The 19787-nt window shown below is 37.6% G+C and overlaps 1 protein-coding gene across 2 annotated transcripts in view; it reads right to left on the bottom strand.

Moving 5' to 3' along the window:
• The window catches only part of SRGAP1 (SLIT-ROBO Rho GTPase activating protein 1), a 274797-nt gene that overhangs the window by 113422 nt on the left and 141588 nt on the right, over positions 1-19787 (bottom strand). For both annotated transcript variants that reach the window (XM_082351200.1, XM_082351201.1), the window contains exon 4: positions 3703-3765. In XM_082351200.1, the coding sequence (XP_082207326.1) occupies positions 3703-3765 (63 nt within the window). The remainder of the gene's footprint in view (positions 1-3702; positions 3766-19787) is intronic.

The following is a 19787-nucleotide window of genomic DNA, read 5'->3' as shown; positions in this document are numbered from 1 at the left end:
CTTACTTTTTTAGCCCAATGAGTCCCATCTGTTAGATCTTTTTTTTTAATTTTAATTTTTTAGTTTTTTCTGTTGTTGGTTTTGTATTTTTTCTTTTTATTTCTTTTTCCTTCTTGTTAGATCATTTAAATTAACATTTCTAAGAAGTACAGGTTGCCAGTGAGGCAAATGTTCAATTTTTCACCTATGTTTTTGTTAAAGCAACATTAATGCCACTGATTTAAAAAAATACAAAGGAGCAAGTGATAAATGGCTTAGGTGCTTTGTGTTGTTAGGGTGGCATTAACATTTAGAGATCTTTGTTAGAGAATGGTTTCCCAAAACTATGGCAACAGAGATAAAATGACAGACCTGCAGAGGCTCTGGAGCCAGACCTGGACTTGAGATCCCACTCTACTACTTATTGTGCAACCTGGGCAAGCCTCTCTGAGCCTTAGTTTCCTCATCTGTGAAATGGGGATAATGATAGTAACTGCCTCATAGAGACACTGTGAGGATTACATAAAATAATGCATGTGCTTAGCACAATAACTAGCCATATATAATAAGCATTTAATAAATGTTAGCTACTTTGAAAGGCATGGCTAGTTACCTAAAAAATATCTCCCTTTCTCTCAAATTAACAAAATCCTCAATTTTTAACTGGCTGTTAACGAGCTGGCCAACTAAAAGACTATAACTCCCAGACTTCCTTGAAGCCTGGTGAAACTGCGTTTCTAAGTTCTGGCCAATGAGATGTATATGAAAGTGTTATATGGAACCTTCATTAAGTCTTCGTAAGAGACAGAGGGCCTGCCCTTCTTTCCTTTCTCCATTCTACTGGAGTCTCCTTTCTCCATTTCAGGAAAGCAGATGTAATGGCTGGAGCTCCAGCAACTATCTTGAACTCTACAAACAAAGATACAATTATGTTTCTCTGAACAGTGTATTAGGAGGAGCCTGATTCTTTGATGGCTTTATGTAACCTCCATACCAGTCCTGTGCTGCCAACCTCTGAACTTCTTTTATGTGAGAGAGAGGTTAAACTTCTATCTTGTTTATGCCATTACTCTGAGTACCTCTGTTACTCAAGGCCCAAGTAATCCTAACTGCTGTGGCTGGCCCATGTGGTAGGTTCAAAACCACTTTGAGGCCCTGTTTCTGTAAATAAAGGCAAGGTTGAGGCAGAAATATAGAAAAGGGGATGCATGTCTTCAAAGCCTTTCCTCTCCTTCCAGACGACACTCAGATGCCACCATCCGCTCTCTCCCACTCAGAGGTCCAGGCTTTCATGCCCCATGGATACAACCAGCTCTCAAAGAATCTGATAAAACTCGGTTCATTTTAAGGTAGAAGTGATCATAAGGCATCTCTTTCTATTTGTCCTGGGCATTTGTATTTTATTTAAGACAAAGCCTTCTGATAGAATGTTTGGAATAATCAACAGACCTGTGAGAGAACTATTTTGGGGCAGGGAAGCCCACACATAAGGCTACTGCCCACCACTAAGGTTGGACTGTAATTTAATAAAAAGCACTCCTCTGGTTTAAGGAAGTTAATGGACCTCTCAAAAAGGAGCTCACCTTCAACTCCCAAGGAGTATCAAGGGTTGAAAGGGAGGAGTGAATATTTGTTTGAAAAGGCAATTAAATAGCATCCTCAATTCCCTCAGGCTACATATTTTACACATTACTTCAACAATCATTATTACGTCATCACTTGAAAAAAATTCTATGCATGATGCAACTCAGAAGGTAATTTATTCGTGACCAGTCAGTGGTTGAATAAAGAACCTAAACCACATTCCCCCAACCCTTGGTCCCCTGTTCAAACACTCCTCACTTTTTCTTCCTTTCTGAATGTAAACTGAATATATGTAATGGATAGATTTCATTTGAACATGACAGAATTTATGTATCTGAATTTAAATTGCAAGAGAGACCATCTTTCAGAGTAAAAGTGTGTGTGTGTGTGTGTGTGTGTGTGTGTGTGTGTGTGTGTATAATAAGACGGTCTTTCCCCACAGAACAGGACATCTGACCTCAAATGTGCATGCTCTCTGGTTTGGTTAAAGTAAAATTATCTCCCAAGAGCTCAAAGTGATCTACAGACTACCTAATGAAAACCTCTTTGCCTGTCTCCTCTATGCCTTGATTCCTCAACTGATTCAGAGATTAAATGACTGACAGGGTTATTTAAACTCTGGTGACCTTTTCTAGAATCTGGCTCCTTCAGGCTTTCAGACTGATACTGATGAGACGTTTGAGGAGTTATCAACTTACTTGATTCAACTATAGAGTCTCCTAGATGTCTAATTCCACTTGATAGGCTGAATCCAGGAGAAATTTCTCTATACACATCCCTCACTGAGATAAAATTTTCATGACATTCTACCAGATTTTCTTGTATTCAACAGTCAAGTTTATCTTTGCCAGTGCTGCTCTGACTAGTATTACCAGTTCCAGACCATAAACAACAGGCTCTTGTTTATGAGGCCATGACAACCAGCAGATTTATTTTTTAAAGTATTAGAGACTGATTTATATTTCTAGGTAAAACAATGCCCAAGCAAAGGGAACCACAAAGAAAGTGCCATGAAGCCCTCATCTTAAAATAGTGCAATGGAAGAAGACAGAATTTCTTCTGTGGAAGTCTCAGAGGCACAATGCTGATTCAACTTTTAAATCCTACATCCAGGATTTCTAGAAATGGTTGATACCTTAGGTTATCAGAAATTAATAAATCACACCAAGCGTGGGCTAATAAATGGCCTTTTATATGGATATGACCTTATAACATGAGGCTTTTGCACATAAAGGTTTCTGAAGGAGGAACAAGCAATTAGAAACCGTCAATTTAATTCAAAAGCACAGGTGTAGCAAACATGCTGCATAAAAACACAAATTTATCACACACGTAGAAAAAAACTGGAAAGTGGATTTTATAAGAATATCACTCATTTTATAAAGTTTAAAACTACAGGTTCTTTTAATTAGCAAGTATCAGTGGAGCATTAAAAGCAATTTAATTCACAAAACTGTATTTTACACACTTGCTTTTTAGGAACAAATGAATTTGTAAATCAAGAAACATATTTTAATAATAAGTTTCAGGTTTAATTTGCCTGTAAAGAAAAATTCAAATAATCTTGTGTAATGAAAATGCAAATATCTATAGTTAGAGCAAATTAACATTACTCAGTTCTCGTTATGTTGTTCTCTTTTAAAATAAAAACTCGTCAAATTCCTCCAGAAGGAATTTGTATTTAATAATATGATCATTAATTGTAAAACAAAATATACATAGGTATATGACTAATCATTGATTTTGTTTTTTTAATAGTTAATCATTTAATTTCTTCTGATTATATGCATTAACCTGAAAAAACTTCAATTCAGAAAAGCAAACTACTGCCAAGAAGGAAAAATAGATACCCCTCCCCGTCAATATTCTGGAACTGAATATATGAACAGATCACATATAATCCAACCATGTAAAAACATTCTTTTTGGGACAACTATAGTCCAGTTTCTTAAAGTGTTCTGACTGCATATAAATATTTACTTGAAACAGTCTCGTGCCATCTATCCACTCGGTTCCACATTTCAACCAGACAAGCATCCATCAGCACTCTAGCTTGGAATGAGTTCTAATAAGAGAAGTGTTTCTGCAAACCAGAATTCTAAACCAAAGATTTTTCCAAAAGAAAGATTACGTGCTTACCGTATAGAGCTCGTTAAGAACCTTCATTAAGTCCTCATGAAGTTGGAATGCAATCTCTTTGCTCTGCAATGAGAAAAAATTAACAATATTAAAAACTGTAATAGAAACTTGTTTCTAGATGATTTAACATCTTAAGAAGTCCACTGACTGAAAATAGAAGAATGTGTATAACACAATGGAAGGCCAGCACGACCCTGATACAATAAACATCTTCGACCAAATGGCCCTTTCTAAATACTAGATGTGTGCACCAATGGTTACCACTGGCTGGACAGAAGCAAAGAAGTGGACAGTGTGAATGGCTCTCCCACCATCCAAATCAGACTTTATCAAGAGCGAGAAAAAGGAGGGTGAAGCACCGTGCTTGCTCAGAAGTTGATTTGCAGAACCTAAGTCATGAAAAGATGAATTCCAGCATCTTGCTTCCCATCTCAGTATCATCACAAGGGAATTTTGCAGTGTGAGTCCCCAGAAGCTAAGTTAGAAACCAACAGGGAAATTAACTCTCCCTTTCCAAAATAACTATATGACTGACTACAAAATATTTTTTTAATTAAAGCATAGTTGATTTACAATGTTGTGTTAGTTTCTGGTGTATAGCAAAGTGATTCAGTTATACATATACATATATATATGTGTATATATATATATATATATATATATATATATATATGTTCTTTTTCAGATTCTTTTCCATTATAGACTATTACAAGACATTGAATATAGTTCCCTGTGCTATACAGTAGGATCTTGTTGTTTATCTATTTTGTATATAGTAGTTTCTGTCTGCTAATCCCCAACTCCTAATTTATCCCTCCCCACCTCTTTCCCCTTTGGTAACCATAAGTTTGTTTTCTATGTCTGTGAGTCTGTTTCTGTTTTATAAATAAGTTCATTTACATCATTTTTAAAGATTCTACATATAAGGGATATCATATGATACTTGTCTCTCCCTTTGACTGACTACAATTTTAATTTTAAGAAAACACTTTCAAAGTAGTGAGTTGGTAAGGCCACTTATGCTCCACATACTTTTTGCCTCTGCATTTATTATTGCTATTTTTTCATTAAGACAAAAAAGAGAGTTTTACTTTTCCACTCAGTGGGTAAATGACAGCATTTAACATATTCTTCCCTAGGCTAATTCTGAGGGTTTGACAGAGGAGTATTTGAATATTTTTTTTCAGCAAAATCTGTAAGTTACTTTAAAGGAAATCATATATCCAAATTACTTTTCTTTTTTTCTCCTGTTTTGAGTTCAGTATTTAGTTAGGTACAGAAAATGGAAAAAAATGTGTAGCATGGCTTAATCTATAGTTTGAGACAATAACAACAACATCCATGGTTCATTTATGTGTCTCCCACTGGGCTGTCAGGACTGGGAGTAAGGGCCATATCTTTAACAGCTCTGCGACCTCAGAGTCCTGCACAGTGCTTGGGTGAGGCAAGTGAGGTGCCGAGGGTATGGAATTTAAGAAGACACTAGTCCAGGTCCCACTTGGGCACAAAGGAAGCTTCCAATCAGCACTTGCTAAATGAATCTGTACATAAGTTGAAATACTGTTGTTCGTGTGATTTGCTGAAGTAGTTACTGCCTTTGGTGAAGGCTGGCCACTGGTGAGAGGGCAGAAAAGAAAGGCCCATAGACCACCCTTAATAAAATCAGAGGATCTAGATGAAACACAGTCCATCTGCCAACACTAGGTCATGGGGTTAGGCCTCCCTTAAAAAAGGCCACATGTGCTGAAGCAAAAATTTGTGAACGTAAAATAGGGTGGGAAGATGACATCAGAGCAATAGCTAAACTTCGAGAAATTCAAGTTCGTTAGCTGCATTCGTCCCTGGGTTTTCTTGGAGTGATAAAGGGTGCTGGTGTTTATCGAGCTCTGAAAGATTTAAAATCCCTACACTTGGGTTAGAGATTTTATGTTTTGCTGTGTCCTTGCTATGTGAAGAGGTTGGTTAAGAATTACTGAAGGGTGAAAGGAAAGTCACAAGTGAGCAAACGAAGCCAACTGAAACTCATTTTATTTCCCTTAAATCTTGGCTATTCTGACTGTATACATTACACTGCAATCTCCTATGACTTCAGCTTGGTGTTATTTTAATATCATATTTCATTCAAGGATCTGAGCTACCAATTCAGAACTCTCTAATGGGATCAAAGGCTACCAAGTAACTCTGCTCAGCTGCCCACATTTCAGGTAGCAAGTCCAAAAAGAAAATATTTCTTGGCTAAGACTTTAGAACAATAACCCCCAAAATCCCTTAGGTCCAATTAACTGCAAGCCAAGAATATTTAGGATCAGATTGAACACTTGGGTTCGGGGCGATAAGGGCCTGCTAAACCAGCCAAGTCAAATATCTTACAACAGCAAAAAGGTTCTTTGTACATTTCACGTTTTACAAGATTTCAGGTAATGAGGTAGAGGAAGTCTGGCAAAACAGACATACTGTTCTCTGCTGAGCACACTCTCACATTTTTGGTTCACCTTTCCTCAGAGGCCCTGAAATATAAAAAAAATCTGTCTGGGAGGCAGTATAGAATAACACTTCAAAGCAAGGACTCCGGAGTCAGAATGCTGGGACTGAAGTCTCAAAGGCTTTTGGACTCCCCTGTGCCTGAGTTTCCAGATCTATAAAAGGAATGTAGTCATGGTACCTATGTCATAGGGTTGATGACAGCATTAACCAGATGACAGATACACAGAACTCAGAATGGTACCTAACACACAGTAAACATGCCACAAATGTGATAATTATTTAATTCTTTCCCAGACACTGTAACGGTTAACTCCCTTGAGTGAAAAGCCCACATCGTATTCTTCCTTCTTCTGGTCTCTATGGACACTTATTCCATTGACTTCCACATAGGAGGTGCTTGGCAGATACTGGTTGAATTGAACTGGATGTCCTTCACCCCACTCCCCATTACCCTGGCCTTTAGATCCACCCAAGTGACCCCTGATTTGGAAGGGCCTCAAGTATTGTGCTCCAGCCCTTGAGCCCTTCTTACATCCGTACACCCTTGCCACACATGTACACTGAACTTATCTGTGTTCCATTTTCGTGGGTATACTACTGGTGGTACCAGATGAATGAATCAAACATCTACTAGGAAATGGATAATTCCTCAAGCCAATGGGATAAGATATATACAACTCATGAAAGAGGCCCTTAAGTGGGAACTTTAAATTCTGTGAGAAGTTGGTGGCGAGTTATTTTCAGGGAGGTAGACCCCCGGCTACCCTCATGACACATCACCGAAGTTTCCGCCTAGATGTTCGCTCTGAATGACAGTCTAAACTCTCCGTGGTCTAGTCAGCAGCCTCGAAATGAACCATCTTCTCCCCGCCCTGCACCACTCCTTTTGCCTGCAAAAACTGTTAAAAGAATTGGGCTGTGCTCTGAAACGCTAGACCACGTGACTGAAGTGTGACGCATGAATTTGCACACCCTTTTGTTCACAGATCCCCGGGCCAGACAACATCAAGTCCTAGTCCGAGCGCTGGGGGCTTGGTCCCTGTCCCCATGGCACAGAAGCAACGACAAGATCACCTCATGTTATCCCCACCCCAGCTTTAAACATGTCTCCAATGTATTACAGTAACAGAGAAAAACAGTCCTTTCTTCTAAATACGACTCTGGACCCCAAGAGAAGCAATCTTAAAACAAAACACATCTGCTGTGGCACACAGGATGCTGACATACTCAACTAATGCACTGAAACCCTTTAATTAGAAAATATCTGGATTATCAAACGTCCATCAAAATTCAATAGGTTAAGTATACCTCTGGATTCTATTTCATTAAAAATGTGAAAACAGTGAGAGCAGACCCTTGACCCTTGACCAAGAGCTGCTAGGTAAGAAAAAGGATATGGGTATTAAGGAAAGCAATCAATGTTCCCTTTGTACAAGAGAAAAAAATAACTTTATGAAATGATATATGCTTGAAATAAAGTATTTTTTATGTTATTTGCGATTGGCTGATTAAAATTACTTTTGCACAGGGAAGGAGAGTCCCCTCCAACTGCTTCAGGTATGGAGTTGAAAAGCAAACAGTTTATTTTCCCCCCATTTCTGTGGGCCTATATAAGTTCAAATGATGGTAAAAACTTCTAATGCATTGCAATAGGATTCTAGGATTCTGATCCAAGGGGAAGTAAAATGGTTAGAACTTCCATTCAGTTGACATTTATTAAATGTCTCCAATGTGTAAACCCAGAGTTGAATACCAAGTCAATTTCTAATGGTTTCCTATTTATTATCGCTTTGATGTTTCAGACAATTCAAACATAAGGCCAAAATGAACAGTCCCAAAGTTTCCACCTTTTTTCATTATAAAAATGAATTAAGTGTATTGAAGAATATTGGAAAAATAGAGAACAGAAGGCCAAAACTACCACCATTATAATTTGATGGGTGTATTTCCTTCAAGTTTGTTTATCTAAACAGAGGTCTGAGTTGTAATCATTCTATAATAATAAAGTATCTTTTTTCTACTCTGCTTTTTTCCAGTTATCATACATTTTCCCATGTACTTATATAATTTTCAGAACATTATTATTGATTAAAATAACTACCCAGTGAATGTATATTAACCATTCTTCTATTATGGTTTCCAATGTTTCCACTATTTTCCATCAATCATTCAATTACTTACTTATTCATTCAATTTCACCCATATATTTTAATCACCCTGAACTATTATCATGAATGCTGTTCTAAAGTCATATCTTGCATTTTGCGCTGTTGCCTTAGTGTCAATTCCCAGACATGAAATTACCAGGATAAAAGTATTGACATTTTAAAGACCCTGGATTCACACTGGAAGATTACTTTCTAAAAGGGTTATAATGAATTTATATCGCTTCCAGGACAATAGTGTCACTCATGTCAGAATCTGGGGTTCATCCAAGACTTGCTTCTTCTCCTTGAAAGAGAAGCCACCAATCCTATCTATTCTGGTTGATCTGTTTCTCTGTATGTCATGAGAATTTTTTTTAAAGATAAAGACCTAGGGAACTCCCTGGCCGTCCAGTGTTTAGGACTCTGCCTTTCCACTGCAGGGGGCACGGGTTCAATCCCTGGTCGGGGAACTAAGATCCTGTAAGCTGCGTGGTGCAGCACCCTCCCCCCACCAAAAAAAGATGAAGAGCTAATTATGTCCTTCCTCTGATTAAAACCCATCAAATTCTTGCTATATTTTTTTCAGGATAGAGTTACGATTTCTTAAATCACTCATAACTTCCCCTGTCAAACTAGTCTACCTTACCTTCCACAAATCTCAAACCACATCCTTTAGCCTGATCATAAGCTGCTCACTCCCAGCTTCTACTTGCACATCTCTGCCTTCCCCATGTCGTCCCCACTGCCCAGACTCTGCTTCCTCCTCTGGCCTGGTACAATCCTACATGCTACTACTTTGTGAAAACTTTCTTGTAACTTTACCTTGTCCTTCAAATAAAGAAATTAGACCCTCCCTTCTCTGTGACTGTATAATACATTCATTCATTATCACTTCTAGGCTGTATGATTTAGTGGTTAGTTGTTCAAACTCTAAAACTGGATGCCTGTTTTCAAACTCTCTTGTCTGTGCATAAGTTAAATAATTTTGTGAGTTTCCTCAATGGCAAAACAGAGATACCAACAGCCTCTACATCACAGGGTTTTATTGGGATGGTCCTTATTAAACACTTAACACAAAACCCAGCACACAGTTGAGTGTTAAACTGATGCCACCCGTTATTATCACGCTCATCAAGTTTCTCTTTTCTCTTCATAAACAGAGGGTTTCTTTGAAAGCAGGGACTGTGTCCGAATCATTTCTGTGTTCCCAGGGCCTGCCGTGGTGCCGGGCACACTGTAGGGGCTCGATATACCTTTGATGAATGAATGGGACCCAGAGCTGAGTAAGGCATGGCTTCCTCCCTCCAGAGTCCACAGTCTCATGGAGGAGCTAGATGTGCCCCAACAGCTTCCTACACAGAGCACTGTGATAAGTGCTACACTGGGTGGACCCTGGCCAGGATCTCTCTTCCTGGAGAACAGCAGGCTTGCTCCCTGGAACCTCCCAGAAAGGGGAGAAAGGAAGGCAGAACAATGAGCATAATTAATACAACCATAATTGAGTACATTGAGCAATCGATCAAGTGATCTATATGGTTGGATTAAATGACCAATTCAGAGGGCCTCTGGCCTCTCACAGAGTTATTTTTAAAGTAAATCCACTGTGATGACCAGTCAAGGAATCCTGACCTTATGCTGAGTCAGAGTGAGACTAAGAGAGAAGGAGGAAAACCAGATTAAATATTTAATGAGAGGGTTGCAAATGGTTATAGTGTCTCACGCTCAGTGAGTTTTGGATGTAAATTCTGGTTAGAAGGGTCAGGCCATACCTCTACAGTGTGTGTGCTTTTAAATTTCCAAAACCTCGTGTTCATGTGTCTTTATAATAATAGATTCTCTTAATTCATGTAAACTCTCAAGACAGAAGCAACAACATCCTCCAAAATGCCTAATGGAAAAATCTGGGCTGGGCTTAATGGCCTGAAGCAATCTACAATATTTATAGTGTAGTTGCACATTTCCTTTCTATCTGTCAAGGGACATGGATTTGTACTTATTAAAATCACAACTAAATATCAGTGTATGGAATTAGCCTCATGATCTACTGCATTCCCAAGGCGAAAAATAATCAACATTCTTTTAGATAAAACTCCACGCCCCTAGAAAATGTGGGAAAGTTAGAAAAAAAAAATCATAGCTACAAGGGAACCAGAACTTCATTTTGAAAACAAGACAAAACTTAACCTTAAAGGAAATATCTGGGGCATCTCTTAGAATATTTACTAATGTAATTGCTAGGCAAATGTGGCATTCGACTGTGCTCAGCCCGTGAGCAGGCAAAAGTGCAAAGTCACGTACACCAGTGTCACTCATAACCACCCAGGTATAAAGAGCACTTGAACAGACAGATTAAGTAACTCAAGACTGAAATTTTAAATCCTACAGGGAATAAAGTAGATGAAACAATGATTATCATTTTCAGCTTGCATTTCCTTAACTCTTCAAGAAACACAATTTTTCATGCTAGGGTTATTTCTCTACTCAAAATGGAGATACACTGGAAACACCATTTCAGTGCTTCTAAATGAATAATCACTTAGGCATAAATTCTCAGTAGCGGATATAAACAAACCTACCTAATTAAAATCAGAACGTGTTATGAAACTCTGGTTAAGACTGTAATGTAATTAACTAAAAACTATCAGAAATATATTTCCAGACCACTTTTCAATATGCTGAACTTAACAAAAATGTAATAACTCAGCTTTATTAACAACTCCTTAATACAGTTCCTTAACAATTATCATAATAATACATCATCTTTAGTACATGAACCTGAGTCTACTAATTTATCACTAAAGACAACTGTCTTTCTCTCCTGTGACAGGTGTGACTGTGCAAAGATCCACTGTGACCAAAAGCTTACATCTATGGCACAGTTGGCTGGGGTTATGAGTATAATCTGTGGTGAAGCAAACTAGACCATATTGTGTAGGGAACCCGTGACCTCAGTCTTAATAGCACTGTGGTAAGAAAAATCCAGGGACTGTTTACAAAACTAAATAAAGTTAAGTAGGAGATTTGCTCATTTATAAGTCATTCATTGAATTAGTAAGCAAAAGGCAGAGATTCTTTGAGATACTGATAAAAGTTCATTTATTCATGTACACACTGATGCATTCAGTCATTCATTCTACCAGTTTATATGAGTACCTTCTATGTGCCAAAGATAGAAAAGTGGTCTTACATTTTAGTGAGAGAGGTAAACAAAACAATTTCAATTCAGTCTGATTTATGCTTATTCAAACAATTTAAACCAAGTGAAATTTCTCTATATAACTCTTGAACCAAGCCTAAAATTTAATAAACCAATCAATCTTCAGGAATTTATCCTAAATCAGAAATTTCCTTTCAAGATATATATTTATCCTAATACTAATAGTACCATCTCAGAACTACAACTCATTAATTGGTCTATAGAATTAACCATGTATTTAAGTAAAGGTAGCTTAAGGAATAGAAAAAAAACAAAAAACAAATCCCCATGGGGTAAGTGTCCTGTTCACCAAGAACTTGGTTCCTTGAATACTACCAGAGAATCTGAGAAAACACCTATGGCTAGTAGGCAAATGTACATGGCAAATGTACATGACAGCCTCCTTGAAGCAGGAAAAAACAAACAAACAAACCCCAAACCATCAACATAGGTCCAGATTATTTACTGGTCAGATTATTTAAATATCTTTACTTCTCTGAGCTGTTTCCTCATCTGAAAAATAGAGAAGAGTCCAATAATATACTCCCTAGGGTTCTTAGGAGGATTAAATGAGATATCCATTGTTACGTGCTTAACAAGGTGCCTGGCACGTACCAAGCACTCTATAAATGTACCTGTCATGATGCTATTATCAGCTCAGCATCATATCCTTGTTTCATTTCATGAAGTCACCCTCCAGTTTTCTAAATGCTAATGTAACAGTCTACTCATAGCAACTTGCAAATCAGTATGTCTCAGATGGTCACTTCAACCTAATTCAAGATTTACTTTCTAGAATACTTGTGTCTGAGGTACTATTATACCAAGGAGGATAAAGTCTATTCCAGAGAACACCGCAAAGCTACAAGGAAGCAGAACTCTAATTCTGAGCAAGCCCTTGCTGACTTTAGACTGTTAGGTCTTCCTTAGAATAAAGTAAAACTTGTCTCCACTTAAGTTCTACCAGTCAGTCTTAACTGTTATAGACTTGTAGAGCTAGTTATTCTAAGCCATCTTCTACACGACAGGTCTTCAAATATTTGAGACAGTTACTATGTCCTAGCTAAGGCTTACTTTCTCTGTACCAAACATTCCCACTGTCTTCAACTGTTCCTTATATGACACAGTTTAAAGAAATGAAGAGAGGATTCTCTTTGCCTCCCAGATAATTTTCACTGTTTTGGAGCTAGCAGCATTAAGGACACTTTCTTTATACTTCAAGGGGTAGAAGCTAAGATCTTGGGAAGATTAGGAGGCAACACACACCTCTCAGTGACTTGCATTTGCTTGCTATCACCCTGTTTTGTGGTGGCAGTCCAAACCCACATCTGCATAGTTAAGGTAAACCCAAGAATCCTGGCATCACTGTTAGCTTTTTTTTTTTTTTCTCCAACAGGCTAAAGAGCCATCAGATAAAGGAGTAGAAGCCTTACAATCTGATTAGGATGGACTGAATAAGAATGTCCTGGTTTTGGATTTCCAACAGACCTTTCATAAAACAACAAAAAGCCATGTGATTCATTCTTGATCTACATGGATGAGATCTTTTTGAAGACAATATCATTATAAGTATGGAAATACTCTCTGGCCATAACTCATGGTAGAGCAAAAATCATCACCCAGATTACTAATGCACCAGCTTCCTCACTAGGTTCCCCAAGACTGGTTTCTTCTCATTCCTATTTACTCCTCACAATGCTCTCAAAAAACAAAGCTGATTATGCCATATCCCTGATGCAAAATCTCTCTTGGCTTCCTTAGTTGCTTAGATGAAAACATACCAGTTCCTCAAACTGAAAATCAAAATTCTTCCATGCCTGCAGCCCTCACCCCCAACCTGCCTTTCTAGATCACAGGTAGCTGTTATCCCACTATGTACACTTTGCCACGTTCTAGGCTATATTCCTAACCCCAGCCAGCTGTGTAACTGATGTGAGCTTTAGGTCCAGGCCAAAAAGAGGTGGCCTACGATGACAATTCTCTTCCGTTAAGAGTTGTGGGGCTTCCCTGGTGGCGCAGTGGTTGAGAATCTGCCTGCCAATGCAGGGGACACGGGTTCAAGCCCTGGTCTGGGAAGATCCCACATGCCGCGGAGCAACTAGGCCCGTGAGCCACAACTACTGAGCCTACGCGTCTGGAGCCTGTGCTCCACAACGGGAGAGGCCGCGATAGTGAGAGGCCCATGCACCGCGATGAAGAGTGGCCCCCGCTTGCCACAACTAGAGAAAGCGCTCGCACAGAAATGAAGACCCAACACAGCCAAAAATAAATAAATAAATTAAAAAAAAAAAAAAAAAAAAGAGTTGTGAAGATGGGGCCAAGAGCCCCACCTACAGTCATCTTCCCCTAGCATCATTTCCTGGATATGCGCTAGTCTTGATCAGAACCCCAGGCCCTTGTCCTGTGCTGTTCTCTACATACATATAGAAGAATGCACTTCCCCGAATTCCTCTGTAAAACCTCACCAAGTTTAAGACGTTGATCAAATGCCGCTCTCTCTGTGAAGCCTTTCTCCATTTTCCTAGGCAGTATGCCTTACTCAATCATCTGTGCATTTGTGCTCTTGGGTCCTATTTCTGTAAGAGCAGTTGCCAACTTATAATGTAATTTTTATCTCTATACTTCCTTTCGTTACTAGATTATAAGCCCCTTTGGAATACTAATTGAGGATTTGATCTTACTTTTGTGACCCTAGAACCCACCATTGTGCCTGTCACATAACGATAATCAATAAAGGTTTGCTGAATGAATAATGAAATAGAATGTCTACTCTGTTTTGGAAAAGAAAACTGATTTCAGTAAAGCTGAAATTCAGGAAAAAAAGGAAATGAGAGGAAAAGTAGAAGTTGCAATGAATTTGTCATGACTGGTCAGTGTAATTATAAGACCTCGCCAAAAAATAAAAGATTATTTTAGCAGCCCCTTGCAATCTCTATCTTTAGAGCTAAAGAAATGAAATTTTAATGGCCATGTTTACTCAAGCCAATGCACTAAGCCAATTATGGTTCTGTGTTCACTTGAAACTACCAACGTTTAAAAAGTAAAAGTGGTGCATGTATTTATTTACTATTGTTATTGAACATTAGTGGGTTTTCTCAATCCATATAGTTCATAGAGCCAGTGTCAAATTTTGTTTTAAGTTTCTAGATTGATCTGACAAAGTATTTAGTTGATAAAATTTCTGCTTCTATTTAATTGCTTCTCTAACAATGAGAAAAAAATGTTTCCCTTTGATTGAGATTTAAAAGGTACTGAAATCAATCTGACAGCCACATTCAGTATTTGTTTGCAACTGCATATTTTTGGGTTGCTATTACTCAAGGTATCACAAGTGTTTCTTAATTCAAATATTTGCTATATGTGCAATATCCCCCAATATGGCATTTCTTGCAGCTGCTGGAAATCTTTTAGAATTCTACCATGTGAAATTAAACAAAGTCTTCAAATGGTAAGAAACGCTGGCTAGCAACCAGAATACTGTTCTCAGGTTGCTTCAGACTTTGTTGATCTCAACTACATACACCTCGACCTAGAGTAGGAATGTTCTCTCCTCATCAGTTCTTTTAAGAATGCAGTTTCCTTCTGGGATGAGGAGAATGGGTAAGGATTCAAGGCTCTTTGAAAATGAACTTTCTTAAGTGCTGATCTTTTATGAATAACTGAACCTAAATAAACCTGGTACTGAATATATATATATATATATATATATTTTTTTTTTTTTTTAAACTTCTCTTGATGGGAGATGAGAGAATGGGTGCCTTTGACCTACTCCATATTTGTTAATTTAATCTAGACTTGTAAACCCTGTAATTGAAATGTAAACCAAATTGGAACATTTCTTTTAAAAAAATGTTTGGAAAAATGGAAAACTCAAGTTGGATTAATGGTTCTCAACTTGGTCCAATTTCCCCCTCAGGGGACATTTGGTGACATCTGAAGGAATTTTTGGTTGTCAAAACTAATAAGGTGCTACTGGCATTTAGCTGGTAGAGAAATCCACAGTCATCCAATTGTTCTTCCATCGGTAGTGTGTCATTTTTCTCTGGCCGCTTTCAATATTTTTTTCTTTGTCTTTAGTTTTTGGTTTGATTATGATGTGTATAGGCATGTACTTCTTTGGATTCATCTAGCTTGGGTTTTGCTGGCTTCTTGAATGGGTAGGCTTATCTCATTTGCCAAATTTGGGAAGTTTTGTTGTAATTATTTTTTCAAATGTTTTTTCTACCCACTCGCTTTCTCCTCTCCTCAGAGACTCTGTTGACATGAATATCAGACCTTTTAGGATTGTCCCAACACTCCCTGAGGCACTGATTATTTTTTTCCCAATCTTTTTTTCTGTTGTTCAGGTTAGATAATTTCTGTTAATCTATCTTTAAGATGAACTGAAACTAATCTCTTTCCTCTGTTACCTTTATTCTTCTATTGAAACCCATCTAGTGAGTTTTTAATTTTGGTTACTGTATTTTTCAGTTCTAAAATTTCCATTTGGTTCTTTCTTTTTTTTTTTTTTTTTTGCTGAGACTTTATCTTTCCATTCGTTTCAACAGTGTTTGCTCTCACTTCTCGGAACATTTTTATCATGGTTGCTTTAAAAGTCTTTGTTAGCTAATTCCACCATTTGTGTCCTTCAGGATTGGCCATTTATTGATTGTCTTTTCCCATGTCAGCTGAGGTTTTCCTGGCTCTTTGTATGCTGAGTAATTGGGATTATACTCTGGATATTTTGAATATTATGTTATGAGACTCTGGGTTTTATTTAAACCACATGTAGAATGTTGATGTTTTTGTTTTATCAGGAAATCAACCAAGTTGAATTCAGGATGCAAATTCTGACCAGCCTTCTATGGGTTGTGGTTTCAATATCCGTACTGTTTCCAACACCTTTGTAGCACTATTTGGATCTGACTTGCATATGCACCATTCAGTGGCCAGTCTGGAGCCCAGGCATTGGTCTATCCCTTAGTTCAGCTCCCAAAGTCTTTGGTAGGTATACTGCTTAAGAGCAAACCCAAGCATGTGCAGGTCAGGAGAGAGCCCAGGAGTTAATAAAGAACTTCATGAGATTGCTTTTTAAATCTACACCCTCTCTGTAATCTCCCTAGTACTTTTTGGTTCCTTTGACACCCCCTTTCAGTCCTCAGCCCAGAAGGCTGGCACTTTAGTTATTCCACCCTGCCACAGACTTGCCATGACTCATTTCTCCTCTGATTTCTCTCTCTTAGGAAGTAGACAGCATGTGATAGTGCTGCTTAAATCCAGCCCTGTCAATACTGGGTCTTCTGAAATGCCTTGAAATTTCTATTATGCGGCTGACACTTATCTCTGGTTTCTAATACAGATGTAAGTATTCATCATTTATTCATTCAATAAATATTTACACAGTAACTACTATGCGCTAGTCACTGTTTCAGTGAACAATACAAGATTCCTCCCCCTCAGAAATTTACATTTAAATTGAGGGGAGACAGAAAGTAAACAAATACTGCGTAAATACAAAATATGGCAGAAAGGGATAAGTGCTGGAGAGAAAAATAAAGTTAGGGAAAGGAGATGGGGGTATAGACTTCCTTTCAGAGTAAGGTGGGAATGAATAGAGTGAGCAAAGAAGTATGGGATCTGCTTGAAGGTAAAAGGACTGTTCCAGTCTTTCCTATTTATACGTTTGATTAGTCATTGCAAAGAGAACTTGGGAGGTAAGGCTGTTGCAGCCCTTGTGCATGCCGCCATCTTGCTCAGAAGTTCCCTGATTTCATGTCTTCATTTTAAGCACCTGAATATTGTATATTCAAAGCACAGTTTTCAAGTGCACTTGGAGAATAGGCTAATTCTCCATTAATAAACAGCATTTAGGGCTGAATTAGTTACTGGATATAGTTCCCCACTTCTTTGTGGTAAACACTGACTGGTGTACTCGGGGCCAAGTTTCTTTAAAGTTTTAGTTTACAATGAATAATTGTTTTCTTTGTGTCTTATACAATATGTTCATTGTACAAAAATCAGAAATTACGAATAATCAAACAGAAGAAAATAAAAGTAACTTAGAGATACCCATTTAAAATAATTTTGGTCTATATACTTTCAGATTTTTTTTTTTTTTTTTACCATAAATAAGTTTCAAGTGCTTTTTGAAAACTATTCCCAATGTAATTATGGGTTCAACTACTACATCATGCTGTGTGACAAAACGTCCAACTTAGCTGACCTCACTGACCTCAGGTTTTTTAACATTATGTCACTTTCCAAGAAGACAGACACATAACATCTGCTTAATATCATATTTAAAAGTCTTTAATGAAGCTTCTAAACTGATGGGGAATGCTCTTATCTAGTAACTCAGCTGCTAAATTTATGGCTAGGTCAATCACATATGTCCTGTTGTCACTAAATAATAAAGGCAACAACATAAATGCAAGAACAGCAGCACTGACAACTGCCATTTATTTATGTGCCAGCCATCCTGATAAGCAATTTATAAATACAAATTAAAAATAGTTTCTAAAATATTTCAGAAAAGCACATCACTGTAAGAAACGATAGTTTGGTTTTGATTTACTTCTAGAGAAACGAGCTAACCGTAGGGTTGATAAAACTCAAGAGAACCAGCTAGTAGCATTAGCTTGAATGACTCTCATTTATTTAACCACTCCCCATCAATTATTAAGCTGTCCCTTGAGGCCACCAGAATACCATTTAATTCTTCTGCTACACTGCACTGAAATGCTTTGAAAAAGTTCCTCTTGTTATATTATTTACCACTGTTGCATCAGCATACTAAATCACATGTGGTAGCTCTCTGCTAATAGTCAGTTTATTTTTCAGGGGATAGATTGCTCCTTGGTAAATCACAGCCATGACCATCTTTACTCCAGAAAGGCAAAAAGTAAGAATTTCATCCAAAGCATGAAATTCTAATGCCACCCTCTGGCCTAATAATTCTACTTCAAGGAATGGAGCATAAGAAAAATATCAAAGATGTGTGAAAGATTTAAATGTCCTACAACGGGAAAAGCTGTGCCGACAGTGAAACATTATGCAGACGCGAAGTATCCTATTTTAAAAGAGTATTTCCAGACATGGGAAACGCTAATGATATTTTCCATGAAAAGGGCAGTTTCCCAGGCTATCTGCAATGAAATCTCAATTTTGTAAAATACATATGTATGTATGTTTGTGTAGTATACATGTATGCTTATACATATGAATGCTGAAAAGATATAGCCAGAAATACTACCAGTAGGTAGTATTAATATGGGTAACTCATTTCCATTTTTATATTTTTTGGTGTTTTCTAAATTTCTACAATGAATATGTATTTTTATATTCAAAAAGAAATAGACTCTCTTTTATATATAGATTTGTATAGATTTGTACAATAGGAAAGACTCTTTTATTTATAGATCTGTAAAGTTTTCAGATTTTTTTAAACTTAGGGACTTTTTCTTCAAAACAAGGTTAGAGCCTTAGAGATCTGTACTAGATTAGTATCATTTATTAACTCAAAGCATCTGCTTGAATATTAACTTACTTTAAATGTCCTAATTGAAAACACAGTGTTTTTTTTTCTCTCATGAAATGTCTTTGTTTTCTTTCATACTAGGGTATTTAAATAGAATATGATTACTTCTGATAAAAATTTTAAAATGACCTCAAATTTCCAAATCTTACTAGTAATTTCTCTTTCCTTTCAGATTAGGTCACACAATCAACAATACCAAAAGTGGGTTAATTTAATTCCTGTGAGTCTGAATCTGATAACCTACGGCATTTAGGCCAAAGTGAGGTCATTCTCAGTGGCTTGCAGCCAGTCTCTGCTGCTTTGAATCTCTGCCTATAACTTGGATGACTGACAGATTTTGCTGCCTCATCCAGAACTATCATTCTTCAGGATTTTCATTAGAAATGAATGGGGCCAAGACCCATAGTGTCCCAATCTCAGAAGTTTCTAACCTGTGCGTTGTGTTAACATCTCCAGTTACCACTGAAAAACACCAACACAGTTATAGTAACTATGAACTATCTAAGACCTACAGGCAAAGACAAGAAGACGTACCAGCCAGCCCGGCTCTACAAATTATATCTGAGCCTTTTGTTTCCTCATCCCTGAAATGTGGCTTGTAATCCCTGTTCGTTGGGCAGCTGTGAGGATGCATGAGATAATGTGTGAAAAACGCAGGGCACAGTGCTGGGTGCACGGTTAAAATTCAGTAAAGTGGTAGGGTTATGTCATTATTATTGGTGAAGAAACAAAATAAATTATA

This window comes from Balaenoptera borealis, assembly GCF_965194805.1.
Source record: "Balaenoptera borealis genome assembly, chromosome: 13".
Taxonomy (NCBI): domain Eukaryota; kingdom Metazoa; phylum Chordata; class Mammalia; order Artiodactyla; family Balaenopteridae; genus Balaenoptera; species Balaenoptera borealis.
Note: the sequence above shows the minus strand (reverse complement) of the source record. Positions and strands in the feature narration are given on the sequence as shown.